This window comes from Anolis sagrei, chromosome 2 (assembly GCF_037176765.1).
Source record: "Anolis sagrei isolate rAnoSag1 chromosome 2, rAnoSag1.mat, whole genome shotgun sequence".
NCBI lineage: Eukaryota > Metazoa > Chordata > Lepidosauria > Squamata > Dactyloidae > Anolis > Anolis sagrei.
In genome coordinates this window covers 70,992,582-71,017,707 of record NC_090022.1, presented here as the reverse complement: position 1 = coordinate 71,017,707, position 25,126 = coordinate 70,992,582, and the positions used below count along the sequence as shown (strand labels likewise).

Sequence of the window (25,126 nt, the reverse complement as noted above, 5' to 3'; positions counted from 1 at the left end):
TCCAGAAAGACTAGATGTTTTGTAGCCCAACACCATCTGGGGAGTTCCAGGCCTACAATATTTGATTGAATATTCTCCCATTTGGCAGGAATGGAGAAACATGCCGGGCCGCACCTATTTTATGGAACCACACTGCTGTAGGATTGCTGGTATCTGTGACAACCACCCATACTGCCAAAATAATTGTGCTTTCCTTCCTTCTCTTTTCTCTACCTGTCACCTTAAAGATGGGAAGGAGATGCTCTAGAGGCCCTTTAGTCTTGCACAGCACAACTGGGTCCAGGAGGAGAATCTACTACCCTCCCGAACCATAGAGAACAGCCATTTTTGATGTGCACTTCAATCAGTTTATAGGGCCTGCTGCAGCCTCCCACCCAGAAAGCTGCTCCACGCTGCCGCAAAGCATGGTTTGGGAACCACTTTAATAAAACTGCACTGCTTTGGAGATTCCCCAGTCGCTACTTACATGAGCAATGTCGCCCTTTGTGCCAATGACCCTGTCCTGAGAATGCTTGCTGAATTCCACATAGTGGTCATCTGTGAAGGAATGCCTGCACACGAGAACCAAATGTTAAGTGAACAGCAAAACATTAAAGTTAAGTCTTTTTTCATTCAGCATACCTTCATGTATCAACATTCAATGCATGTTCACTTCACACAGCATCTATGTTATTAGCAGGAGGCAGACAGAACCCAGCTTCCATGAATACTGTGCAATCTTTACCTATCTATCTTCTGTCCATTATAATTTTCTGTAGTGAATTGAAATCCATAATTTTTGTAAAAAAAATAGCTAGATCAACTCATGGTAACAAACACACAGCATAGAATATACGTACTTTGTTTCAAATACAGTCTTCATTCCCCACAGTGCAGAAAGAGGCTGACTCCATGAAGCAGATGTCAGCAATAAAGAGCCATCCTATGATTTAGGAGAAATTATATCCAGAAACAAAAGTGTTTAGTCATTATACATATTAGGATATATATCTCTGCAGTATAATGTTAACAACAGCTGTTGAAATCAGCAAAGGTGATAATACAACTGGTACACTATGGCCAGAAGTAGAAGTAGAAACTGGAAAATAAGCAATCCCTTTCCCTAGCAAATAAGAACTGGTTCTTGGCATCTGCATCCAATTTTTCAATCACTTCTACTTTGAACATGGAAAAATCATTTCGAAATAGCTCTGAATAAATACATCCATGTCAGCACTACCCTCTGTCCAAATACACAATATTTTTCATTAATGCATACACATTGTTCTCCCCTGCTGCTAAGCAGTATGATTTAAGACTAGCACTGACAAGTTTTGGTTTTGTTCCTCTTCCACAATATATATTTATAGTAATCACAGATGATTTACTAGAAATTGGGCAACTTATTACAAATTACAGGAAATAATAACTAAAACTACTTTGACCAACATTCATATCACAACTCTCATGCTTAAAAAAACTTCATGCTAAAACATGGTCTAAAAAGAGAACATGAAGTATGTCTAATTTATAAACAAACAACATAACAACACTCATTGCTTTGTTTTAGTTCCGATTTTACATCCTTGCTTATAGCACTCGTTCTGCTTCCTGGTTTTCATGGCACCTTAACAATTCTTCCAAAAGACTGGAACCCACAAAAAGCATGTTATGTGCCAAATAAACATATCCCTGATGCTCTCCTTACCCTGGATGGCTCAAGGTGTGTGATGGCCGAGTTATGGCACTTATAACTAGCTTCCTCTTGCCCACTGAAGACATTATAGAGTTTCAGGTGCCCCGTGCAGGTCCCCAACATCAAGAATCGCTCCCGTGCAGAAAACGCACAACATGTGAAGCCACTTTCATCTTCATTTGCCTCCCGGAACACAGAAATTGGACGGAACCTGGGAAATAAAGAAGAGGCTAAGTAGGAAACACAGCACTCAATGAGATGAAACAGAGGAACACAATGCAATGACCAGCCACAGCAGAAGCTTGAAAATATACCTGCACCTTCTACATTGAAAATCACAGCTTCTGCTGTTTTAGTAATTATTTTAGTAATTATCACATTATCACCGCATTATCACAGGGTGGCTGCGCCCTACACCACTGGAGAAATTACACTGCTTAGCCGGTATTGCACCACCTGACATCCGCCGGGAAGTTGCAGCAAATAGTGAAAGGACCAAGGCAGAGACATCTCCAGCTCATCCCTTGTTTGGGTATCAGCCAGCATGTCAACGACTTAAATCAAGAAATAGTTTTCTTAGATCTACAGAGACACTCGCTGGAACACCTCAGCAAGCGAGAGTTCAAAAATGGCAGGCTCAAACCCAGCACCTCAATCCGTGGGTGATACCAGATGAGAGACCCCCCCCCCCCCCAGGCACACAGAAGACTGGGTGACTTGGAAGGTGCTGAATAGACTGCACTCTGGCACCATGAGATGCAGAGCCAATCTTAAGAAATGGGGCTACAAAGTGGAATCCACGAGATGCGAGTGTGGAGAAGAGCAAACCACTGACCACCTGCTGCAATGCAACCTGAGCCCTGCCACATGCACGATGGAGGACCTTCTTGCGGCAACACCAGAGGCACTCCAAGTGGCCAGATACTGGTCAAAGGACATTTAATCAGCTACCAAGTTTGCAAAATTTGTGTGTGGTTTTTTTTATCTGTTTGTTTGCTTTGTTCTGTTAGAAATGTAATACAATGTTCTGGTTGCGGGTGACACGATTTTGGTAAGAACTCCACACTCTGAAGAGAACAATAAAATGCAAAGTAACATACAAAATTTCTCATAGAGGTCACTATGGCATCATGGGCTCCTTTCAGATTGTACCCTGTTATCACAGTCCAAATTTAGAGAGTTTGGGCAAGAGAATGATAGGAATTTGGGGCAAAATCCTCCTTACCTGCTGAATATTAGATGTCTATCAAAGCATCCACCATCCACCCCGCCATACTTTGGAAATGCTGCCCGGCGGGTGAGCCGTGAGGTAAAGTTAGTTGGCGCTTGGCGCCTCTGTTTTGGTTCAGGACACTGGTGAGGGGTAAAAAGGGAAAAGGGAGGGCAAGTGGCCACAGGGTTCTTGCAGCGTGCATGTTGCTCCCTAAGGTACTCTGTGATTATGCTATCCAGCGTGGGAGGGGAAGGAAGGTGTCTATCCAGCTGCTTTTTAATGGCAGGGCTCTGGCTGTAGGCCCCATGGTCTGATTTTTGCCGAAGGACTCGGATCTTCCTGCCATTGCAAGGGGACGGCCGCTCTCGGATGAAGCTAATCCTGCCAATCACAGGGGTGCTGGTGGTGTGAGACGGGCCTGGAAGTGCAAGTGAGCTTTGGCAAGTAGTCTGCCTTGGCTGAGCATGGACAGAGGCAGCACCAGCACCCACAGATGGGTGGTTAGTCAACCGGGCTGAAATGCCATTTGCTATTCGAGGGGTTCGAGGCAGAGTCACAGGAGAGGCAGCAGCAGGGACTGGGGCGAGGGCAGAGGAGTGTGACGCTGCTGTCATGGGCAGATCTGCTTCTTTTGTAAGGACAGTAGCCGTTTCTCCAAGCCCTTTAGAGATGAGATGGTTCCTGATCAAAAGGAGTAGCTCCTTCTCAGGAAATGAGATCCTTGACTGAGCCACCACATCTGCTTTCTGTAGCCGAGCCAGGGAGACGTCTGTCCCAATCAACAAGGGCTTTCCTGAGACACGCTCAATCAGCTCAGCCGCATATTTGCAGAACTTCACATGTTCGCTGCGCTTATCCTGAAGCACAGGCTCCTTCATCAGCTGTTGGATCTGGCAACTGCTGAACAGGGGCAACTTGCTGATGATCTGCCGAACCGTGCTACTCCGGGATAAACCAACCAATGCTTTGCAGGCCAGCGCTCGGATCTGGTCTGCATCTGTAATGGGCATTTTTACAGAGAGCAAAGACAGCAGGACTTTGATGCCATTATTGGATTGCACCACATTCCACATTTTGGCCAAAGTGTGCTCACTACTCCTAGGGGGCTGGGGCAGGGCCCGACGAGGGGTACCAGAGATGAATTTTCCAATGCTCGAGATGCGATTGTCAGGACCACACACACAGTTGATGATGATCTGCAGAGCTGACTTCTGGATCTCTGCATCGTGAATAAAAAATTCGCCCTCAGCAAGTCCCAGGATGATGCTAATACCTAACAAAAAAGGAAACATTTCCATTTAATTATTAGGCCTTCAAACTATCACACAGTAAGAAGGAAGACACAGCCATTAGCATACAACATGAGTGCTGTGCTTGTTGCTGCACCTCATGCTGTCCTAATATAAAATGGTGAAAAACACTTGGAATAGACAAGCAACCGTGTTAATTTTTGTATTACCAATATATGATTCATAAGCACATGCTGGAAAGTAACCCCACTGCCAACTCAATGCATTGGCTGTTCAACAGTGAAATGCGCTGCTGCAGAGTGTGATGGAGTTTCCTTCTTTGGAGATTTTAAAATGAAGACTGAATGGCCATCTGTCAGGAATGTTTAATTATGTGTTTCTGCATGGGACCGGGTTGGACTGGATGGCCACTGTAGTCTCTTCCAACTGTATGATCATCTATTTTTAAAAATTAATAGGGTTATGAAGTGCTGTTGTAGAAAACATTCTTATTCAATATTCCTATCATAAAAACAAGCCAACAAAACAACCACATAAGACAAAAGTTAGAGTATAGTTCCAGTATCCTTATTCCATATCCCATCACAACCTCCAGAATGGTATCCATATCTAGCAGAATTAGATGTCTCAATATATTAATTCACTGACCTAGCTGCAAGCCCAGAACAGTTTTGTTCCTACTGTACATCACAGATTTAAACATAAGCGCCCCAGAAAACACAGAGGAGCTGTTGCCATTATGAAGATAAAGTAGAGAAGCAAGGAATAAATAGAAAAAAACAGGGTGGAGTGAGGAGGTGCATATATGAACATGCACTTAAGCATGCATGTACGTGTAGGTGACAAAATAATGAACAAACACTTTTTACCACTTTGATTTTCCTTAAAATATACTGACAATAGCTAAGCTGGCAGTAACAACCAAATCAACATGCCAAAGATGATCCAATATTTGTTTGAGGCATTGACTTGTCACACATAGTTCATGAATTCCAATATAGATTTCAGCAAATAGTGACATGAATTACAAAGAAAGAAGATGAGAAAAAAGAGGAGAGCAGGTTCTACGTACCCACAATGGAAATAGAAGTCCCTCCCTCATCCACAGTGTCCACTGCCTCTGCTAGCTGTAACTGGATTTTCGGAACCACAGTAAGGATGGCCAGAACATCCAGAGCATAACGCACTGTATCATTCCTAATAATAAAAGTACATATAACTCAAAGGACTGGGAAAAGTTCAAGGCAAACATTAACTAAATAACATTATCACCCCAACAGCATTTTCTGGCAAGAAAAGAACTTTCCATGAAAATAATTCAGACTGTTGCCTCCAATAATGATCAATAACAGGTGAGCAGTAACTTTAAGAGCTATCTTAGATAGATCATTGTCTCACCTGGCATAGTAGGTCTTCCAATTGCATGCTATTGAAATAAGCTGGAGCATAAGCTGCACACAAGACAGTTTGAGAAAGACCTCGGCTGGATCCCAATAGAGCTGGCCAGGCCCATATTCTATGAGAAATTCCATCATCTCTACAATCTGTTCATGTGTATAGGAACTAGCCTGCAAGGAGAAGAAGGTGCTGAATTAGTTTTAATTTTGTCAAGAGATGCACATAAGAAGTGAAAAAACATTCCCCGTCATCCCCCCTCTATATATATTCCAATATTTGTATTGTTTCAAAGTAACAATGGTAAATGAAAACTATGGAAATAATGGACATGGATGAACTGACCCAACTTCTAAAGACACATTATGGGAAACCATTGAGAAAAACAGACTGGCAACTTTTTCGAGAGTATATGGAAAAAGAGAAGAGAATATTAATAATCTAATAAGACTCTAGGAGAAAAAGTCTACAGAAAGGAACCTATAAGAAGAAAATAACACCCAGATTGGGAAGAGCTTGGAAGCACAGATTATTTTTTTTATTATTTTTTCTCTTTTTTCTTCTGATTTTTCCTATTTCCTACTTTTCTATTACTTACACAATATTCCCCTTCTTTCCCTGTAAACATGACTTTCTTTAACAAAAACCCAATAAAAATATTTTTTTTAAATATTTGTATTGTTTCAATTTTACAATATCTTGCTTACACTTAGTTTCCATTGGTGCTTGTATTTATACACACTTCATTTCCATGTAACATTGCTATTATCTGCACCCTCTCTTTTTATACATCCTTCTTTTAAAAAAGGGAAAAAGAAAAATGGGGGGGGGGGGAGAGAGAGATATAGGAGACCTCTGGTCTATCCAAATCTAGATATAATCTAGGCACAAAGAAAGCTAATAACCCGCGTCACCCTCCAGACCTCTCTATACTAACTCTTTTATCATATTATAACATCAACAAAAATCTTTAATTTATTCTTCAAAACTCAGAATTGGCAAGCCTTTCTCTTCTTCATGCAAAAAGTGAATAAAAGGTTTCCAGTCTTTTAAAAAGGTTTTCAATGTCCCTCTTTTCAGTAGGCATGTTAATTTGTCCATTTCAACCCAGTCCATCATTTTTATTATCCATTCCTCAGTTGTTGGAATTGTTGTACTCTTTCAATTCTGTGTGTATAGTAGTCTGGCTGTAGTCATATATTGTCATAGTCTATCCTGGTTATTTTTATAAGTCAGACAAAGTAGAAAAGTCTCCAGTTTTAGCTGGATGCTTCCCCCTAAAATTTTCTGGATCACTGTATGTATTTGAATCTAATATTTCTTGGCATGCTTACATGTCCACCACATATGATAAAAAGACCCTACTTGTTTACATTTCCAGCAAATATTGGAGCTCTTTTTTAATATGTTTTATATTTGACCAGTACATCATTTTATAGAAATTCTCTTTCAAGTTATAACGTGAATTGTAACCCTTTATTCAACATTTTCTTCCATTGTTTCAACATTATATTGTGCCCAATTTGTGCCCACTTTATCACGCATTCTTTAAATTGCTCATCTGCAATTTCCCCTTTCAATTACATTCAGGTTCTCAACTCATCATAATCCTTAGTTCTAAATACCTAATGGCTTTAAAATGTCTTACCCTAGCACCAACAATAAAGCACTAAAATTTCATGAACCTTTCAGTGAAAAAACTGCAAATTTTAAAAAACGTTATTTTTGTTTATCTGGAAGAACAACCTCTAGGAATTCCTAGGCCTCCAGCATGTCTTTATGGTCAACTTCTGGTAGAAATTGACCACAGAGTTGCACAGGAGGTCCTGGGGATTTCTAGAGAGAACATTTTAACCAAATTCACAAATAATTAAATCTGCAGAAGTCAAACCTGCAAATGCTGAGGGCCAACTGTCTTAACATGAGGGCAAGGAGATATAAAATATATCAAGAACAGCAGAAGCAAGCAGTTAATCCTCTTCCAGAAAAGCACATGAACTCACCTTATATGGAGGCTGTGGGTGAACCAGAATCCCGCCTTCTGTGCGCTGGAGTGACTGCTTCACTTGTTCCACTTTGATGGCAAGATGTGCCTCAAAATACCTGCGCATGGCCATGCATGTGTGTTTCCCAGTCTGACGGCTAGCAAAGATCTCATCATCACTTAAGAGAGCACCTTGAGTTTGCAAATTTAGAATATCTAGAGTGCTGATCTAAAAGGAGAAAGATGTTGTTGTGCCATAACATCTAAATACTCGCAACATTCCTTTTTAAAATTAAGAAAATAGGTATTTTGTGACACAAGAATTGGGCATACTGTTACCTATAAAATCAGACCCTTCAAACGTAACATTGACACAATGACTCACAAAACAAATAATGGCGTATTCACCTGCAGTTAAAGGATCAATAGTCACTTAAAAGGTATTATGTAACTGACCCATAAGGATTGAATCAGCAAAAGAAAAAAGAGCAGGAAAGCGGCTGGCCAAGTCTTCTTAAGTAAGAGCATATACAAAGGCTTTACCACCGTGGAACTAGAAGTTTTGACAAATGGCTCATTTTTATTATTACAAGACAAACAAATAGTTTACCTGTTCTTCAAGTGGTCATGTATGAACTCACACAAGTGAGTTACCTGTGCTTGAGCACTGCATTTTTTGGAAATTTGTAAAGCTCTCATTTAAGTATTTTGACATTAGCTCTGGCAAATTCCAACATAACAGCTGAAAGCTCAGTTCCACGGCCACTAAGGAATCCAAGGAATGGCAGGACTCACAGAGGGAAGGATGGGTGGAGGTGTGTGAATTCACAGGTGACCACTCTAAGAACTAGTTACAGGTATGAAATCTATCCTTCTTCAGGTCTTTGTGACTCAGGAAAGCGGGAGACTAACATCTACTAACTACAGCAGGTAGGAGTGTCCTACCACACAGAAGAAGAGAACAGCCCTACTAAATAGTATAGACTAGACCTTGTGTCTAGTCTATAATGTGTCTAGTCTTTAATGAGTAATAAAAGTTAAAAGTTGAGACAAGTCTTGCAGATATCCGGAAGAGGCACAACATGCAGGATGGCAGCCAATACCACCATTGCTCTAGTTGAATGACTTTTAATTTGTGCAAAAAGTATTTTGCCAGAAAGTTTATATGATACCCTAATGGTAACTATGATCCATTTAGAAAGTCTCTGTGGAGAAACCTATAGTGCCTTCTTGTTCAATGAACAAAACAGAAAGCGTCTTTGTAATTTCCTAAAAGAAACTTGACAGCATAAATGCATGACGTATCTAAGCAATGAAGGGTTCACTCCAAATATGTTGCAGGGTTTTGTAGAAATGTGGAGGCCAGCAAAAAGACACCCACCCTGCAAACACTGGGGCTTGCAGTGGAGAGGGGATCTAAAAATACATAGCTGACAATAACAGCCTCATAAGATGTACAATTCTATGCTGTTTCCTCTCTTCATTTTTTAGAAATAAGTAGAGTAGCTAAGCAATAGTAAAAATAATAGTAATAATTTGGGCCCTCCCAGTGGAACCCAATTCTACTACCACTGGAAGAAAAAAGGAAGATAGCAATTCTGAAAAAAATTGCAATAAATACACACACACCCACATTCACACTTATACACACACACAAACTCCATACTTACCAAGTTAACAAGGCGCCGTAAACCATCATGCCTATCAAAGAGCTCTAAGACGGCCCGGAATGAGAAACAGATAGAGAAGAACATGGTAGCATGGCAACAGCCTGAAGCATGAGAGCACTCCATCAACCACAAGGTGTAATTCACGACATCTGATAACACATGGGGATGCATGCATACCTGCAGAACAAGAGATTGCAGTAAATATCCTCACTTCCATTCACAGATATCCCCCTATTCTTTCTCCTCCATTCCTCACAACCAATCCTCACAGTGACTGCTATAATGAATATCTAGTAATAGATTACTATTTAGTAATTCAGACATTTGCAGTTTCAACTATAGAGACCTTTAAAAGCCCTATCATTACTTGCCTCACCTACATTTTGCAAACTTAGTAATAATAACTTTATTTTTGTACCATGTCCCCATCTCCCTTTAGAGACTCGGGGCGACTTCTGGAGACTAAGATTCTCTCTCCCACTCAGCCATGGAAATCCACTGAATAACCTTGAACAAATCACATACTCTTAATCCAGAAAACACATGATAAAGTCGTCTTAAGGCTGCTACAAGTCATAAATTACTTGAAGGAACATCACAACAATATACAGGGTTAGTCAAAATGCATAGGCCAATAAGCCATTCAATTGAATGGCTTATTGGCCTATGCATTTTGACTAACCCTGTATACTTTTCACTGATGATCAGATTTTAGTTTCAGAATGTTGGCTTCAATTAAGGAGAATTCTAATAACGTACTAACAACCAACAAAATGTGATGTGTTTAAGAACCACCTGCACATTGAAAGCATCATCATAAGAGCCAACATGTGATTAATGTGTAAGTTTATCACAAAATTGATTTCAACCCTCCCAATAAAGCTATACGAATGTATCAAATAAAGTAATATGCTACTGGAGCCCCCGGTGGCGCAGTGGGTTAAAGCCCTGTGCCAACAGGATTGAAGACCGACAGGTCGCAGGTTCGAATCCGGGGAGAGGCGGATGAGCTCCCTCTATCAGCACCAGCTCCTCATGCGGGGACATGAGAGAAGCCTCCCACAAGGATGATAAAAACATCAAATCATCCGGGTGTCCCCTGGGCAACATCCTTGCAGACGGCCAATTCTCTCACAACAGGAGCGACTCCTGACACGACAAAAAAAAATTGCTACTAATGGAACCTCAAAATATTTTTAAATAATTACAATCTATTTTGGCAAGAAGTATTTTTCTTACCCTTTCCATGGCATCCTGATTATAAGACAAGTAATATAAGCACATGGAGACTCCTGTAGCTGCCATTGATGGACGGGGTATCTCTAATAGCTTTTGTACTCCTCCATGGGCTACAAATTCAGTTGCAAACTTGTTGTGGAGCAACAACGATGCCAAATACTGTGGAAAGAAATACATCCATGTGAAATTGTCTAGGTTGTTTCCTAGGCTCTTCCCTTTAATGACAAAACAGTATTCAAGGATACATATGTGCATCTTTAGTTTAAACACATACAAAATATTATCACCAAATAAGGAAAAAAATAAGTATTGTTTGGCATTTAATAATTTCACATAAAAAAGTACAAAACTTCCAAAACAGGGCCAGAGACGCTTGCATCTTGCAGACCTTTGAACTTCTAAAAGTTGCAACCACGTTTTGCAACTTCAGCTCAAAGGAAAATTATTTTATACCCCCCACTTTCTTCCATCAGCACCTCTCTGTCATTTTGGGAATGTAGCTGTAATACATAGAAATATTATTCTAGACTTCCAGCACAATTCTCAAGAATTTCATTACTCCTATTTTAACATCTCTCCTGGTGCACTAAGAAACTCTGACAAGGCTTTCTTCCAAGAATGAAGAGATATTAACTTTGAAAAATGACTTTGCTTTTAAGCAGAGAAGTCTGCAGATTGGCTCCCATTGAGATGTCTAAATCCGTTCCAGTTCCCCTGAAATTAATGCCTCTAAACAAATGGGTGTTTTCAGCCATTTCTCCCCATTATCACCCAGTCACTTGTTGTTCTGAACAGCAGCTCCTACAGACTTAAGGCTGGGAGACAGAAACAGAAGTTAAAACAGAAAATTATGCCACCCAAGGAATATATGGGGAGCAAAGAAAAGAGATGGACCTCCCAGGACGAAGGCCTGGATGCAGTGCCAAACTTCTGGAAGCTGCTTGAGGCAAATTCTAAATTGGGTATTACTGCTTTTATCATCAAGAGCAGGATATCTGTTGTTTTTAATGACACTTATATGATTTAACTGTTTAGTGTTTATATTGATGTTCGTAAGTTGACATTTAAGCCGCCCCAAGTCCAAGCCACCACGAGCCCCTTTGGGGAGAGAGGGTGGGATATAAATAAAGCTGCTGCTGCTTCATATTATTATTATTATTATTGGTCTTATTTTAATTATTGTGATTTGCCTTTTTGATTTATTTTGTGACTGTTGTTGTATATACTGTTTTTTTATGTTATGAGCCACCCTGAGTCCCTTTGAGGAGATGGGGAGGGAAATAAATAACTTTTTAAATTTATTATTTATAAGCTGCCAATTACTATCTTAAAGAAGTACTTTTAATGTCAATATCTGAACATAGAGGAATCTGAGTAACAGGAAAAGTAAAGCCAAAATTAACTGAACCCAAGTTCACCTGCTTTTAATGATATGTTTACTTATAGTGTGATAAACTGCAGAACCAGGGCAGTCTAAAATATTTCAAAGAAAGCACACTCCCTGATGTTTGACAAAATAACAGAGGAAGGTGGGTTTTATCCCAGATGTGAAGCTGACAGCTACTTTTGCACCAGTTAATGCAACAGATAAACAGGACCATCATTATTTCGTGACTGACAAAGAGTATAGAATTGGCACAATACCATCAGTGACTAACAACCAGTTCATTGCATCGCTGCTTACCTTAAGGGCTTCAAAAGTGAGCAATACATCATTGGTCCGTTTCAAATCAATATAGAACATCATCAACTCCCTTGACCCAAGTTGCATAAAGATGGGCAGCAGCTGATGGGAAAAGTAAAAGATTTCCTCATTGTTAAAAAAATTGGGGCCTTGGACAAAAACACCAATGCATGGCCTAACGATATGACTATATAAATGTGTACAGGTACTGCCAGTTAAACGGAAATAGAAAAATAGCATTTCAAATATTGAATTTAGGAAATACACACTGTATATAAGCTTGGAAACTATTCTTGACTGATACACAGTTTTAACTTTGAGAGTAGTGGTTATCAGGCAAGTTTTAGCTTGGGTAAAGAGGATCCAAATTCTGCAACACTGACTGGACAAATACATTACTCCACAAAAAAAGACTGATAGAGTATTACATATCAGAATGACATTTAAGATAGTGAGCTTTCAAATTCAGTGTATACATGTAGGGACAGGACAGCTGCTAAAAGACACAAAAAGAGGTGCACAAATCAGGGGAGAGAAGTCTCTATATGAATGCTGAAGAATTGAGGACAAGTCTAAGAAGCAAAAGAACCCAGAAAAAAGATAAGGGCTACGGAATGAGCAATCACTAATGGAAACAGAGCCAAAATTACTGGGGGGAAAATCAGAGTGAGCAAAGTCTGTATCACCAGAATGGAGAGGAAGATTCTACCAGTAGCATCCCTGAGGAATGCGAAGAGATAGTTTTGTACTTGAAATATGTGTGTGTTGCTCTATGCCCAATACTACATTCCCAAGATATAAATAGGGGTTAACATATTGTGACAGCAGTACAGTGGTAGAGTGGTCCGGTAATTAGGAAAGGCCAATATACAGTATAAAGGTCGCCAATCACAGGCCTGTTTCCAAAGTGATTATTTTCCCCATACTATAAAAACAAAAAAGGAAAGCATCCGTATTCTTTGCAAGTCATCACTACCTTCTATTTCTTAACTGTTGAGATAGCAATTTCCTTCCTGATAGTTTTGGGTTATGGTGTCTGGTCACAAAAAGGAAGTTGTGCCATTTAAAACAGTCTAGTACTTCTTTCAAACAGTGAACACTAATGGCTATGTTCTATTTATCACGCAGGAACGTTTTGTCTGAACAGGCAAATCACAAAGGGCAGTAAATTCAAAAATCTGAATTGCATTCCAGTCCTTCTCTTTTTCATGGTCTTTGTACAATGACCCAGCCTGAATGAATTGTGATGAATTTCTTCATCACAGGAAGCCATATATCAACCAATTCCTATCTGCTTTTTATACCTACCTCTTGATACTCCCCTAAGGGAGTCAGGTACTGCAGAATTAGTCTCTGTTCTATAGCAGGAGTCAAAGGGTATAAATTATAGTTTGTGCCAATGACCCAAGGAGACATTTCAGACCAGCTGCTATTAGACAGTTCAACAAACATCTTATCAGGCTCTGTCGAGAACCCAAGTTTTTGTTTTGCTTTCCGGAAATTCTCCCTTTCATGTTGTTTCCCTGATTTTTTCGTAGCAGAGTTCACCCGACTACTAGTCTTGTGATTAGAGTCAAGGTTAAATGAGATGTCCACGTCTCTGGTCACGTCCTCCTGCTCGCCATCTACTGTGATATCCCCATAATCCATGTCCACAGCCTCCTCATCGAGAGGCAGCAGAGGGTCTGAGGGTGCTTTTCGAGGACTGGGCCGCTTGTGTTCATGTTTTGCATTCATTTCATGGACTTGGAGCTCCCGCAGACGCTGAAGAACAAAGGCCACCTATTACAAGAAGGAAAGGACACATCACTTTCACGTAATTCCAGCAAGTTCAATTCCATCAATAGCAAACAACCATGGACAAAAATTAATGGACAACAATCCAGGGAATTGCTAATATAACTTTTCACCAGGCCAGGAAATGAGACTAAAAAAAAATCTAACTATTTTAGAACTAGATAAGAAACTAAGAATGCTACAAAAAGAACTAGATGGGATCACAACATGAGATTTAGAAAGGAAGTTAAAATACTAGCCAATAAACTAGGAAAATGGCTAGCGTACAAAATGAAGACAAAAACAAATATTAGAAGTCAGGGACGGAAAGCGCCTATATAAAGATCAAGGAAACTTTCGTTAAGTATTACACAGAGCTATATAGAAAGGAAATGAGTAAACAAAATTTGGAAAAAGAAATGGAACACTATTTACAGAATCAGAGAGTAGAAAAAAATTACAGAAGAACAAAAAGCCCAGTTAGAAAAGTCAATAGCCATACAGAGAGATTGAGAAGGCTATCAAAGAAGCTAAATTAGGGGGAACTCCAGGCTTAGATGGTCTATCTCCAATCTATTCTAAAACTTTAAAAAAAGAATTCTTGGTACCCCTAAAGAAAAAGTTTAATGAAATTATTCATAAAAGGAAGCCAGATACATGGAGCCAAACAACAATTACCCTGTTTCAATGTTTTAACTATTCAAACATCACCCTGAAAACCTAAATAGATTCTATTGTTAAAATTAACATACCACACCAACTATATTTCCAGCCATATAAGAGTCACCCTGAGATCTCCAACCATGAGCAAAAATGCAAAAAAAACAAAACAAAAAAAACCACCAACTGATATGTACTGTACCAAGAAAGAGCTAATATTCACAGTTGCTCGTGCAACAGAAATATGAAATCTTCCTAAAAGGTTACTACATGTACTAAGGCTTCTGAAATATGTGATGCAGGAGCTAGTAAAGGCATAGGGTTTTCTATTCCAATCACTTTTTTCAAGAAATGGTATCTGCCATGGGAATTACCAATTGAGAATTCTCATCCCTGTAGTTGGCAGCAATGTCTTGGTTCTCCATGGCACCTCCCAGCAACCCAGTTGCATACGTTCTCAAAGGCTGATCCGCTTCTCGTGCCCACTTGAAGAGGTTCTCAACTATGCCTTCCTAAAATTGTTTAGATGAATGATAACACTTATTACCAGGCACTTTAAATTCTGCTTTTTCATGACCTATACAAATTACAATTCATATAAATAAAACATGACAACTACCAAGACTTTGAAAATTCTTCAGTTCTTTTCACATTTTTTCCAAGATGTAGATCAGTATTTTCCAAGCAGAACAATATCTAATGTTTAATGCAAACCACATTCCGCATTAATCCTAAAATCAATTCTGCTGACTCCATAAGGACCCCATTGCATTTAAACCAGACAATAGATACAACTCTTTCATCAAATATCACATCTCAAATTATCTGAGGTCCAATAAGTTAACTAAAAAAAATGTACAATAATATGCATATACAGAAAAAATCGATCACTGGCCATAGCTTTATTTTCTATTCTTGCTGCTGGTAAAGACTAAGTCATTATGTAAACAGAACAGTGATAGGTCTTACCACCAAGGAGAAAACACTTCAGAAAAGATATAAAAGAAAGTTCTGGTTATGTGAAAGCTCATTTATACAAATACTTATCGCGTCTTTGGATCATGTCCATATAGTTCAGGGCCTCAATTCAACTGTCAATCCCAATTAGAGTAAATCCACTCAAGCAATGGAATTTTTTGTCAGACAGAATGTGCGATGGAAAACTAGAAAAGATTCCTACTCAACTGCAGCCAGGATATTTCTATGTATTCCCAACTTCTCAATTGATGCTGACCCATGATGTTTTTTAAATGCCCATGTATTTTCTTTCTTGGGTTTTCTTCATTTAAAAAAAAAGTTTGTAAGCTAAAAATATCTGCAATTAGTTTGAAATTATTATTATGAATCCCAAAAAGTATTATAGACTACAAAAAACAAATTAAAAGCTGTCCAAGCAGCCTTGCGTCTTCTTGCCCATTCGCCATTTGTCAAATTATTCAATTGTACTTGTTGAAAAGATATACATATTCAGTCACTTCCTCAATTTCATTTCAGTTTATAACGATGCAGCCCAGGACACACTGCTCATTTTTCATCAATTTCGCTTTCTTTAAGTTCATTTCCAGTCCTACTGATTTTGAGGGTTGCACTAGTTGTTGGAGATCATATTGTAAATCTTCTGGATTTTTGACAAAAAGGAGAAATTGCATGCAAAGGGGAGATGAGAAAGTTGTTTGCCATCAATTGAAATTCCAACTTTAAATTTAACGCTTCGGAAGAGGTTTTCCAAAGTCGCCACAAACAGTTTTGATGATTTTGTGTCTCACTGATGCACTCCTTCGTTTATTCTGATATGACACACCTCTGACAACAGTTTAATATCCATTGTGCACCCCATATTGATGCTTTTTATAATGTTCACAAATGCTGGATTTACACTGGCTTGATGCAAAGTGTTAAGGATAGCATTTATCTCAGCTGAGTTGAAGGCCTTTTGGTAATCAACAAAAGCAAGACAAACCAGAACTCGATATTTTCTTCTTTTTTCCAGCAGCTGTTTGATTGCTTGGATATAATTGAGGGTGGACTAGCCACATCTGAAGCCCACTTGTTCTCTGATAATTTCCACATCTTGAGATTATTTTTGTAGCATGATCTTTGTGAACAGTTTATATAGTTGAGAGATGAGTGTAACAGGATGGTTTTCTAATGAATAATGGAATGTGTGTGTGTATGTCTGTGTGTGTGTGTGTGTGTATGCGCACACAAATACACACACACACACATATGTACAACTGTGTTCCAGAAGCAATAAAAAATGAAAACTTAGCTAACTTGACTTGACTAACAACTGATAACAGTGAAGGAAAAGACTACAGAAAGATTCAGCATGAAGAGACTACATGTATCTTTCTACATTTAATACCTTCTCCTGAAAGACCACAGCAGTTTCTAGCCCAGGCATGATGTCCAAAAGGAGTCGACAAGCAGCAGTATTCAAGGGAGGTTCTCTACTTGTCATCACATAAGCATTCACCAGCTAAGAAGAAACCAAAAATAGAATCAATTTCCCCCCTCTTTTTAACAAACAATGTTCTACACTACGCACGGGGGGGGGGGGGATGACTTAAGTGCAACAGGCTTGGATTCTAAGAAATAGTAAAGATTATTTTCCTCATTCTGCAAAAACACTTGGATCCTGAGTTGACCTTCTGTTCATACAGGGGACTCTAATAACTGAAGCTCCTACTTATATACTGTAAGTGGGAAGAACATTTTCCACCAACTTCTCTTTCTACCTAGCAATTAATCTGAAGAGCCTCTCAACCATCCAAAGCTGTCCTGCAACAACATAGGATTGGAAGGCAGAGCTCTCCAAACTGTGTGTCTGGACACATTAGTATATGATGCCTGTAGCCCACAGATGTGTCGCAGGAAAAATGTCATCCCGCCGGACACACACACAAGGGCTGCTTGACAGTTGCTTGGACGGAGAATGTCGGCTGTCGTTGGAGGAAGAAGAGGAAACAGTAGTGGGAGCAAAAGTGCCAGAGGCCACCTGGGTGACATCGAGCTCAAGGTCCCGCCTCCTTCCACTTCTCCCCCCCCCCCCCCAGATAGCCACCCAGCCTCTGTTTAAAATCTCCAGAGGTTTAATCACTACAGAAGTGGAGTGCTATTGCCCTTCAAGTGTAATTAGTGTTGTAACTTTTATAATTTGCACAATTTGTTAATTAAGTTGTAGTAAGTATCCCAATAATGAGTATGTTTCTAATTAAGAAAGTAAAATCTGTTGAAAAAGATGTCAGTAATGAACCACATGGAGCGGTTATAGAAGAAACTACATAAAATCAATTGTAGAACATAGGATGTGTAAAGGAAAAAAATATCTCAGCTGAGTTGAATCTCATTTAGACAGTAAAAATTATATGAAACCGATATATATATATATATATTGTAAGAAAATATTATAAGGGGTTGGTTTAACCTCTGGTTTGCTAGTAAAATTGAATTACAGTGAAGGAAAGGATGAATGTCTAAAAGGTGTATCAGCAATGTAAAATGTTTGGAAAGCTCTGCTGTAAAGGATAAGGCAATTGCCTACAGCCTTCTCCCCAACAGAAGTATTCTAGAAAGAGTTCCTTTGATAGGAATTCAGAATCGAGGCCCACATCTTTTAAACACTGTTTTGCTCATTGTGAAAGTTTCTTAACAAAGAGCTTTAAAAAGTTGGGGGGAGCCGACATTCAGTTGTAGCATAAGCCTATGTAACCAACTTTCTAGCTGAAGATACAGAAGAAAGATAAATTCAGTATAGTTCAATGCATATTATCTTAAGAATTACCTTCAGTTAGATCATTTGGATGAATGTGTCCATAATTTTGAATAGCACTGTTCACAGTTATATACGCAGGAAATGTATCTGAAGCACATTCATCATTTGGAGAAAATAAAATATATCTAAACTATATCTTAAATAAAACTGGAGATTAGATCTAGATTTCATGGTGTATGGCCCATTTCAGGATACATAATATACATTAATTTCAGTAACCAAAGTTAATCCTTCTTTTCTGTTAATGACAGTCAGGGCAAAGGCCATTGTTATTAAGACTACATTTCACAAATTAGCTAACAGACATTTGCTTTTGGCTTTTTTATTATGACCCATATAAATCATACTTAAATCAATCTTTAAGCCACTTTCTGGAAGACGCAACCCTGATTCATCACAAAGCATAAGAGAAAACAAGCATCCTGGTATTCTAGGAAATGCACTCAGATAACTGAGCAATACTAATGGCTTAGGTTCTAGCTACCAGTTACAAATTTATGCATAAATAACTAATGTAAACCCACTGCATTCATGAAATCATCATTCTTGAAGAGGATCCTCAGCAAGTGGCCAAGCATACATTTTGGATCTGCCCGACCTGGAAAGAAATGGACAAGAAAGTCAGTTAGTAATTTATACTTTGTTAGCAAAATTAAATAGTAGCAGCAAAGGGCAACTGCAAAAGTACTCCATCATAGATATCCTTCAACATCATCTTAAGGTCCTTCTGAGTTACTGCTCCAAGGCTGCATGACAAGAGAGGACTTCCCATCAGCAAGCACTCCAATTTTATTCTGACTGACTTTTGGCATGTAATGAAATGGTCAGAATCTCAATACAGGTATATTCATGCAACCAGGTATGTATAGTCCTAATTCTTTCATGTACCAAATGTGCTCCTTATTTTTTATGCAAAATGAATTCAGTCACAGTGATGAGAAAAGGCCTTTAAGTCAGTAGAACAACTTGGAATTCCTGGGCTTTTAACATTAATTTTTTAGTTATTGACAGTCTCCTGATGCAAGTTGCTAGCATACAGCATAAAGAGCAGAAGAAAAAGAACATGTAGAAAAAAAGAAAAAATCTGAATTACTTTCTTAATCCAGCTCACAAGACTGGCTCAAACCAAGATACAAAAAGACAGAATCATATCACAGAATACATCATGCCCTGATCTGTGATAATATCAACACAAGAAAAATTCCCTCAGATGTTTAGCAAATGATCATCATTGCATCCAGTTCATGTGCATCAGTAATATGGAAATAATCTTCCTGAAGCTATGGGTAGGCAATTTTAATGAACTGGAATACCGCCTACCACTTAAGACAGAAGGTATTAAGTCTTTGTTCGTGGCTTTTAATGAAATGAAATTTGACTTAAATTTATTATCAAAGTTCAAATCCATTGTATATCTCATTTCTTGAAAATGTGCTAAGGATTCATGAGGACACCAGAGTAAGTCTGCTATGGCAAATAAAAGAGAACACACTCATATGTTTCACATGAAGCAGGATCAAAAGAAGGACTAAGTGTTTTATTTGCAATCACTGACACAATGCCGATTTAGGAAAATGACATACAGAAGCAAGGTCTTCAAAACAGAACAGGTTCATCTGTGCAAATTAATTACTGTATATTATTCAGAAGAATAAAGGAAGGAGAAGTCTATCATTTTCATGCTGCATTGTGGTTGGAGCAAATGCAACCTGAATCCATGTGGACCCTTTTTATAGTCACCAATCCCACTTCTACCCCACTCATTTCAGGCCACTTACTGAGGTAAAAAAAGAATTTCCAGTGCTTAAAACATCACAGAATGGAACAAAAACTTAAGGAAATGCCCACACAACCTCCTTTTTAAAAACTTTCTAAAAATTCTGAAGCTGCAACCCTTCAAGGCCTCTTGAAGGGGCTAATGCAGTCCCCTAACCCCAAACAGCTGCCCAACACAATTTACATGCCGCTGCTGCAATATGTCAGAAGTTGGAAAAAATCCCAAGCTACATAAGCAGCACATACATTTTGTAGTTATAGCTGCATGGCCTATCTCACTTGATCTTTGCATCACATCTTACCAGGATGCCTATCATCAAATGGATCTGGATCTCGCTTACGGTACTCTTCTGTCTCCTTTTCAATTAATTCTGACATTCTAGAAAAGGAAAGAGAAACATAAGTTACTGAACCAACCTGGACGCAGCATATTATTTGAGAACACAGAAATGCTGGACCACTCTAACAACCACCATGTGAGATTATACAGAGAAGTCATTTAAATCCACAAGCATGTGGACAATTTCAACACAGAGGAAGAAATCATGATAATGAACAAAATCTGGGTACCAGTATTTTTAAAAAATCTCTGAAATCAGGAGAGTAAATAAAGAACAACACTCAAAAACAGGGGAATTCCAGACAAGAAACAATCAGGGATAGTTAATCACCTCCCAAAAAAGGATTTCCCCAGGCAGGAAGCAGCAAGCTTTGAAGCTGCAAGGCTATTCAATGCTAATCAAGATGATCAATGGCAACATCCACACTTGCCTCAAACAAGCAAGAATCCTTTCTCCCACCCTTGACATTCCACAGATATATAAACCCCACTTGCCTAGTTTCCAACAAACCTCACAATCTCTAAAGATTCCTGTGGGTGAAACGTCAGGAGAAAATGCTTCTGGAACATGGCCCATACAGCCCAGAAAATTCACAGCAACCCAGTGATTCCGGCCATAAAAGCCTTTGACAACACATACTTCTACCTCATTTCCCAACTGGGCTGCTCCTCAACTTTTCAGTTGGAGAGAACTACAAAGGCACTTATGCACGAATGCTCTCTACTGTATCACAGGTGACCAAGATGTTAAACAACTGCGATTCAGCAAAAGAAAAGAATGGAAGACTAAACCTAAACTCACAGATCTGGAGAGAAGCATGCAAACAACAGACCCTCTGGCTGTTGCTGGATGCATTTCCCAGCACCATTCACCTTTGCTATCTTAGCTGGAGGTGATGGGTATCACACTCCAATGACATCTGGAGAGTCATCCCTCATGTGGGTTATGAAAGTTCTTACTAGCTTTATTATTTGATGGTCTTCTAGGCTGGGAAGTATTTTCCAACTGTTATATTAATGATATCTAGACAAGACCCTGCTTTTCATTCACTTTTTAAAATCGTTTCCCAACAACCTTAGTGTTCAGTAGTAATTTGTAAACAGTAATTAATCTGTAGAACTAGCTATAATTCCAAATAACTGGACTTACCGAGTAAGTATAGGAACCATGTCTTGTCCACTGCCATGCTCCTTCTCCCATTGCTCCAGCAAAGCAGTCAGCTCAGCTTTGGAATCCACAAGCTCAGAACATGAAGACATGACTCACCCTAAAAGTAAAACAGAAGAAATAAAGAGTAACACAAAGAAATTGAATGCAGGCAATCCCCAAGTTAGAAATATCAGACTTTCATCGGGGAGCTGAGGAGTTATTCAAATGGGAGTTATTCAACAGGAAGTGAGAGGAAATCTATCCCTAGGAAGGAATATTCACTCCTGTAAGACTTATGCTGGGAAAAAGATGTCTCCACTGAAGTTTTATCACCAATCCTTGTTTACACAACAACCCAAAATGTTCTAAATCCAATTCTCACAGAAACAGAAAATGAGGTAAAATTTTCTGAAAAGGGGTATTTCTGAAGAGTATACAATTTTTTAAAAAAACAACTGGCTGGAGTTAGACTTAAAAATTACCTTTTCAATTTAAAAACAAGCATACAGAACCTATCTTGTTTGTAATTTTTCTGTATTGAGTGTATTATTTCACTCACACACTTCAAATACGTCAGTTTTCAGAAGTCATGCACCTTAAAACAACTGAACAAATTATTAAAACTTAATTAAGTTGAGATGTTTGTGACATACAGCTGGATGGCCTCTCCATCACTGCACCCACTATCTCTGAGCTCATAAATGACACTGTGTTTTTAGGGAGGGGTGCAGCAACTAAAAGGTAGTTTGGGCAAATGAAGGAAGAAATGTCACATGAGTAGACCTGGTAAAACTCTACACTATTTATTCCTGCTTCAGGGTCTATTAACCATTAAAAATATAGGAGCCCTGTCCTGTATTCTACCTGGCAACCTTGGCAACAAGATTGAGGCAGATCATATGGAGGGGCTCATTTACAGGGTCAGCTCTGCTTCCAACACACTGAAAAGTCAGGTTTATTCAATCTCACACCTTATTGACAACAATGCACACTCATTCTACATTAAGTCTCTGAAACAGGGAAGATCCTTATGACAGAAACCGCAAGCAGGGGGAATAGGATGAAGATTTTGGAGGGGTATACATTCCTCTCATTCCCTTTTTCATCATGCTTTCACACAGCCTCTGTGCTTGGACTGAGAAGGTCAGAGGAAGAAGAGCTGCTGCATTGGGTTGAAAGACTACATGGAAGTCTAAATTTTAAAAAAATGAAGCAAAGAGAGCAGAACACTTAAAAAAACGGAAGAGAAACAAAAATATACCATCACCACCCTTAAAATAAAACCATTCCCTGTTGATTCAGGAGCCCTAGATCATAAATGGGAAAATAAATAAATACAAGTCTTAGATAAAAATATGCTGGACCAGAACAATTCTACAGTTTATGGAGGCGCCTCTTACCTTGATAACTAAGACAAGAAAACACAATCCAATTTATCTTACAAGAAAGTATAAATCTAATTGATCCATCCCTATTTTCTTGTCACAGTTCAAACCACTTCAAATGATGTCAGCTAAAATCTATTCAGTAAAAAAAAAATACAATAGAAACAGGTAAGCGATTCTCCGCTACGTGGAACCAATTCCAATTACAGTAGACCAAAATGATGGGGGCTTGTTTGGATTGAAATACAGCCATTGTACATTCAGAACAGAAAATGTTTTTTAGAAAAATAATTATTTTTTGTCTTCCCTCTGAAGGACAATGCTGATGAATAAGTTTCTCCTACAGTGAAAGATCCTGGTTCTTAGAATGCCACTGGAATTCCAATGGAGCAGAGCAGACCTGACTCACACTGGATGGTAACAGTCACTCCTTGGCTACGGCTTGGAAGTTTAACCATGATCACTATATGCTGAGGTCTGACTACTTTTGCCTATACATTTCAATAAACACTGTTTGCTGTACATGAAGGTATTATCAGTAACCGCTCTAAGATATTCACTTTACTAAATCTTATACTAAGAGAGCACACTTACATGTAGCAAATGAACTCCTTTTGTCTGTGGGGACTGCCCCCTTAGACCTGCATCCCCCCAAGCACCCTCAAAAGCAGACCCTTGGGGCATCCACACTGTAAAATTAATACACTTTGACAGACATTTGTCTGCCATGGCTCAGTATTATGGAACCATGGGAGATGTCGTTTAAAGGTTTTTAGACTTCTCTGGCAAAGAGTGCTGGTGGCTCATTAAACTACAACTCCCATGATTTCATAGCACTGAGCTATGGCAGTTTAAGGGGTGGCAACCTGTATTAAGTCTATAATGTAGATCAGGGCTGCACAATATGTGGCCCAGATGTAGCTGTCACAAGGATTTAGAGCAGGTTGCAGATGCTCAGAGCCCAAGCCTTAGAGAAAGAGGCCACATGCAGAGCCATAGCAAAGTAGTAATGGAAACCCATAATTCCCTCCTCCAAACCGCTATACCAGTGGTTCTCTACCTGTGGGTCCCCAGATGTTTTGGCTCTCAACTCCCTGAAATCCTAACAGCTGTTAAACTGGCTGGGATTTCTGGGAGTTGTAGGCCAGAACACCTGTGGACCCACAAGATGAGAACCACTGCTCGATATGTTTCCTTTCTGTATGCACCAAAGTTACGAAACTAACCTGTGACAAGGGGGGCACCACCATCAGATCCAGTCAGGAGGCTGGAAGTGCTGATCTCAGTTGGAAACGAGGCCTTAGGTGGTTGCTGGACTCAGGTTGAAATTTTAAGAGGCATCGAAGCTTTATTGGAATCTTGAGCTCCAGGATATGTTGAAATTTAACATTAGATTGACTTTTTGGGGGGAGAAGGAGGCAATAAAGAAAAAGGGCCTCGGTTTTTGCCTCTGCCGCTCTTCCTTTCTTTTTGCCTCTGTCCTCTCCATCTCATCCAGCAGCAGAACTGCCAACTCCACACCCTTCCTTTGTGAGGGAGAAACCTGTCTATGCCATTTTTTTTCTTGTCCTTTGCCTCTGATTTGCTTCTGTTGTCTTGTCCTCCTTTGGTGCAAAAAAAAAAAATCACCAATTCTTGTGAGGGAGAAACATAAGTTTACCATGAAATTGTGAGGTCTTCATGGCAAAGCTACGTTTTTCTCTCACAAATGAGGGACATAAACGGTGCAGAGTTGGTGGTTGTTCCCTCCATAGGAGAAAGAGATGACAGGGGCAAAGAGAAAGGAAGAACAGCGGAGACAAGAGCTGAGGTGCTTCTTCCTTCCCTCAGTAAAGCACTGCATTTCACCACCAAATTGAGGGTAGATGGGGAAATTGAGGGTATTGAGCTTGGCTGCTTGTTCTGGGGGAAAGGCGTCCTCTTGCAACCCCTGAGTGATGTGCTAAAAAGCTATCTGCAGCCCGAAGAAGTTCAGTTTATTTAATTTTGGACCCTTACTACTAGCAAGTTGTGCAGGCCTGATGCAGATGTAACTGCACAAGGAAGAAAACCCCTCTAGAGCTGCAGAGAGAAAAGGTATCATTGCAAAGGCAGTCAAGCCCCAGCATTCTGATTTTTGGTCAACTGTTCTAAGATAGAAATAAATGACACAGG

The 25,126-nt window shown here is 39.4% G+C and overlaps 1 protein-coding gene across 1 annotated transcript in view; it reads right to left on the bottom strand.

Annotated features, from left to right (window-relative positions):
* DCAF1 (DDB1 and CUL4 associated factor 1) overlaps window positions 1–25,126 on the bottom strand; it is a 60,341-nt gene that overhangs the window by 24,523 nt on the left and 10,692 nt on the right. Inside the window, exons 2-17 of the mRNA XM_060765808.2 lie at window positions 21,588–21,705; window positions 20,400–20,476; window positions 18,846–18,919; window positions 16,912–17,025; window positions 14,921–15,058; window positions 13,419–13,892; window positions 12,111–12,212; window positions 10,427–10,585; window positions 9,188–9,364; window positions 7,537–7,746; window positions 5,537–5,706; window positions 5,211–5,335; window positions 2,901–4,161; window positions 1,688–1,886; window positions 840–922; window positions 467–551 (exon numbers count right to left, since the gene is read on the bottom strand). Of these exons, the coding sequence (XP_060621791.2) occupies window positions 467–551; window positions 840–922; window positions 1,688–1,886; window positions 2,901–4,161; window positions 5,211–5,335; window positions 5,537–5,706; window positions 7,537–7,746; window positions 9,188–9,364; window positions 10,427–10,585; window positions 12,111–12,212; window positions 13,419–13,892; window positions 14,921–15,058; window positions 16,912–17,025; window positions 18,846–18,919; window positions 20,400–20,476; window positions 21,588–21,697 (3,558 nt within the window). The 5' untranslated portion in view covers window positions 21,698–21,705. The remainder of the gene's footprint in view (window positions 1–466; window positions 552–839; window positions 923–1,687; window positions 1,887–2,900; window positions 4,162–5,210; window positions 5,336–5,536; window positions 5,707–7,536; window positions 7,747–9,187; window positions 9,365–10,426; window positions 10,586–12,110; window positions 12,213–13,418; window positions 13,893–14,920; window positions 15,059–16,911; window positions 17,026–18,845; window positions 18,920–20,399; window positions 20,477–21,587; window positions 21,706–25,126) is intronic.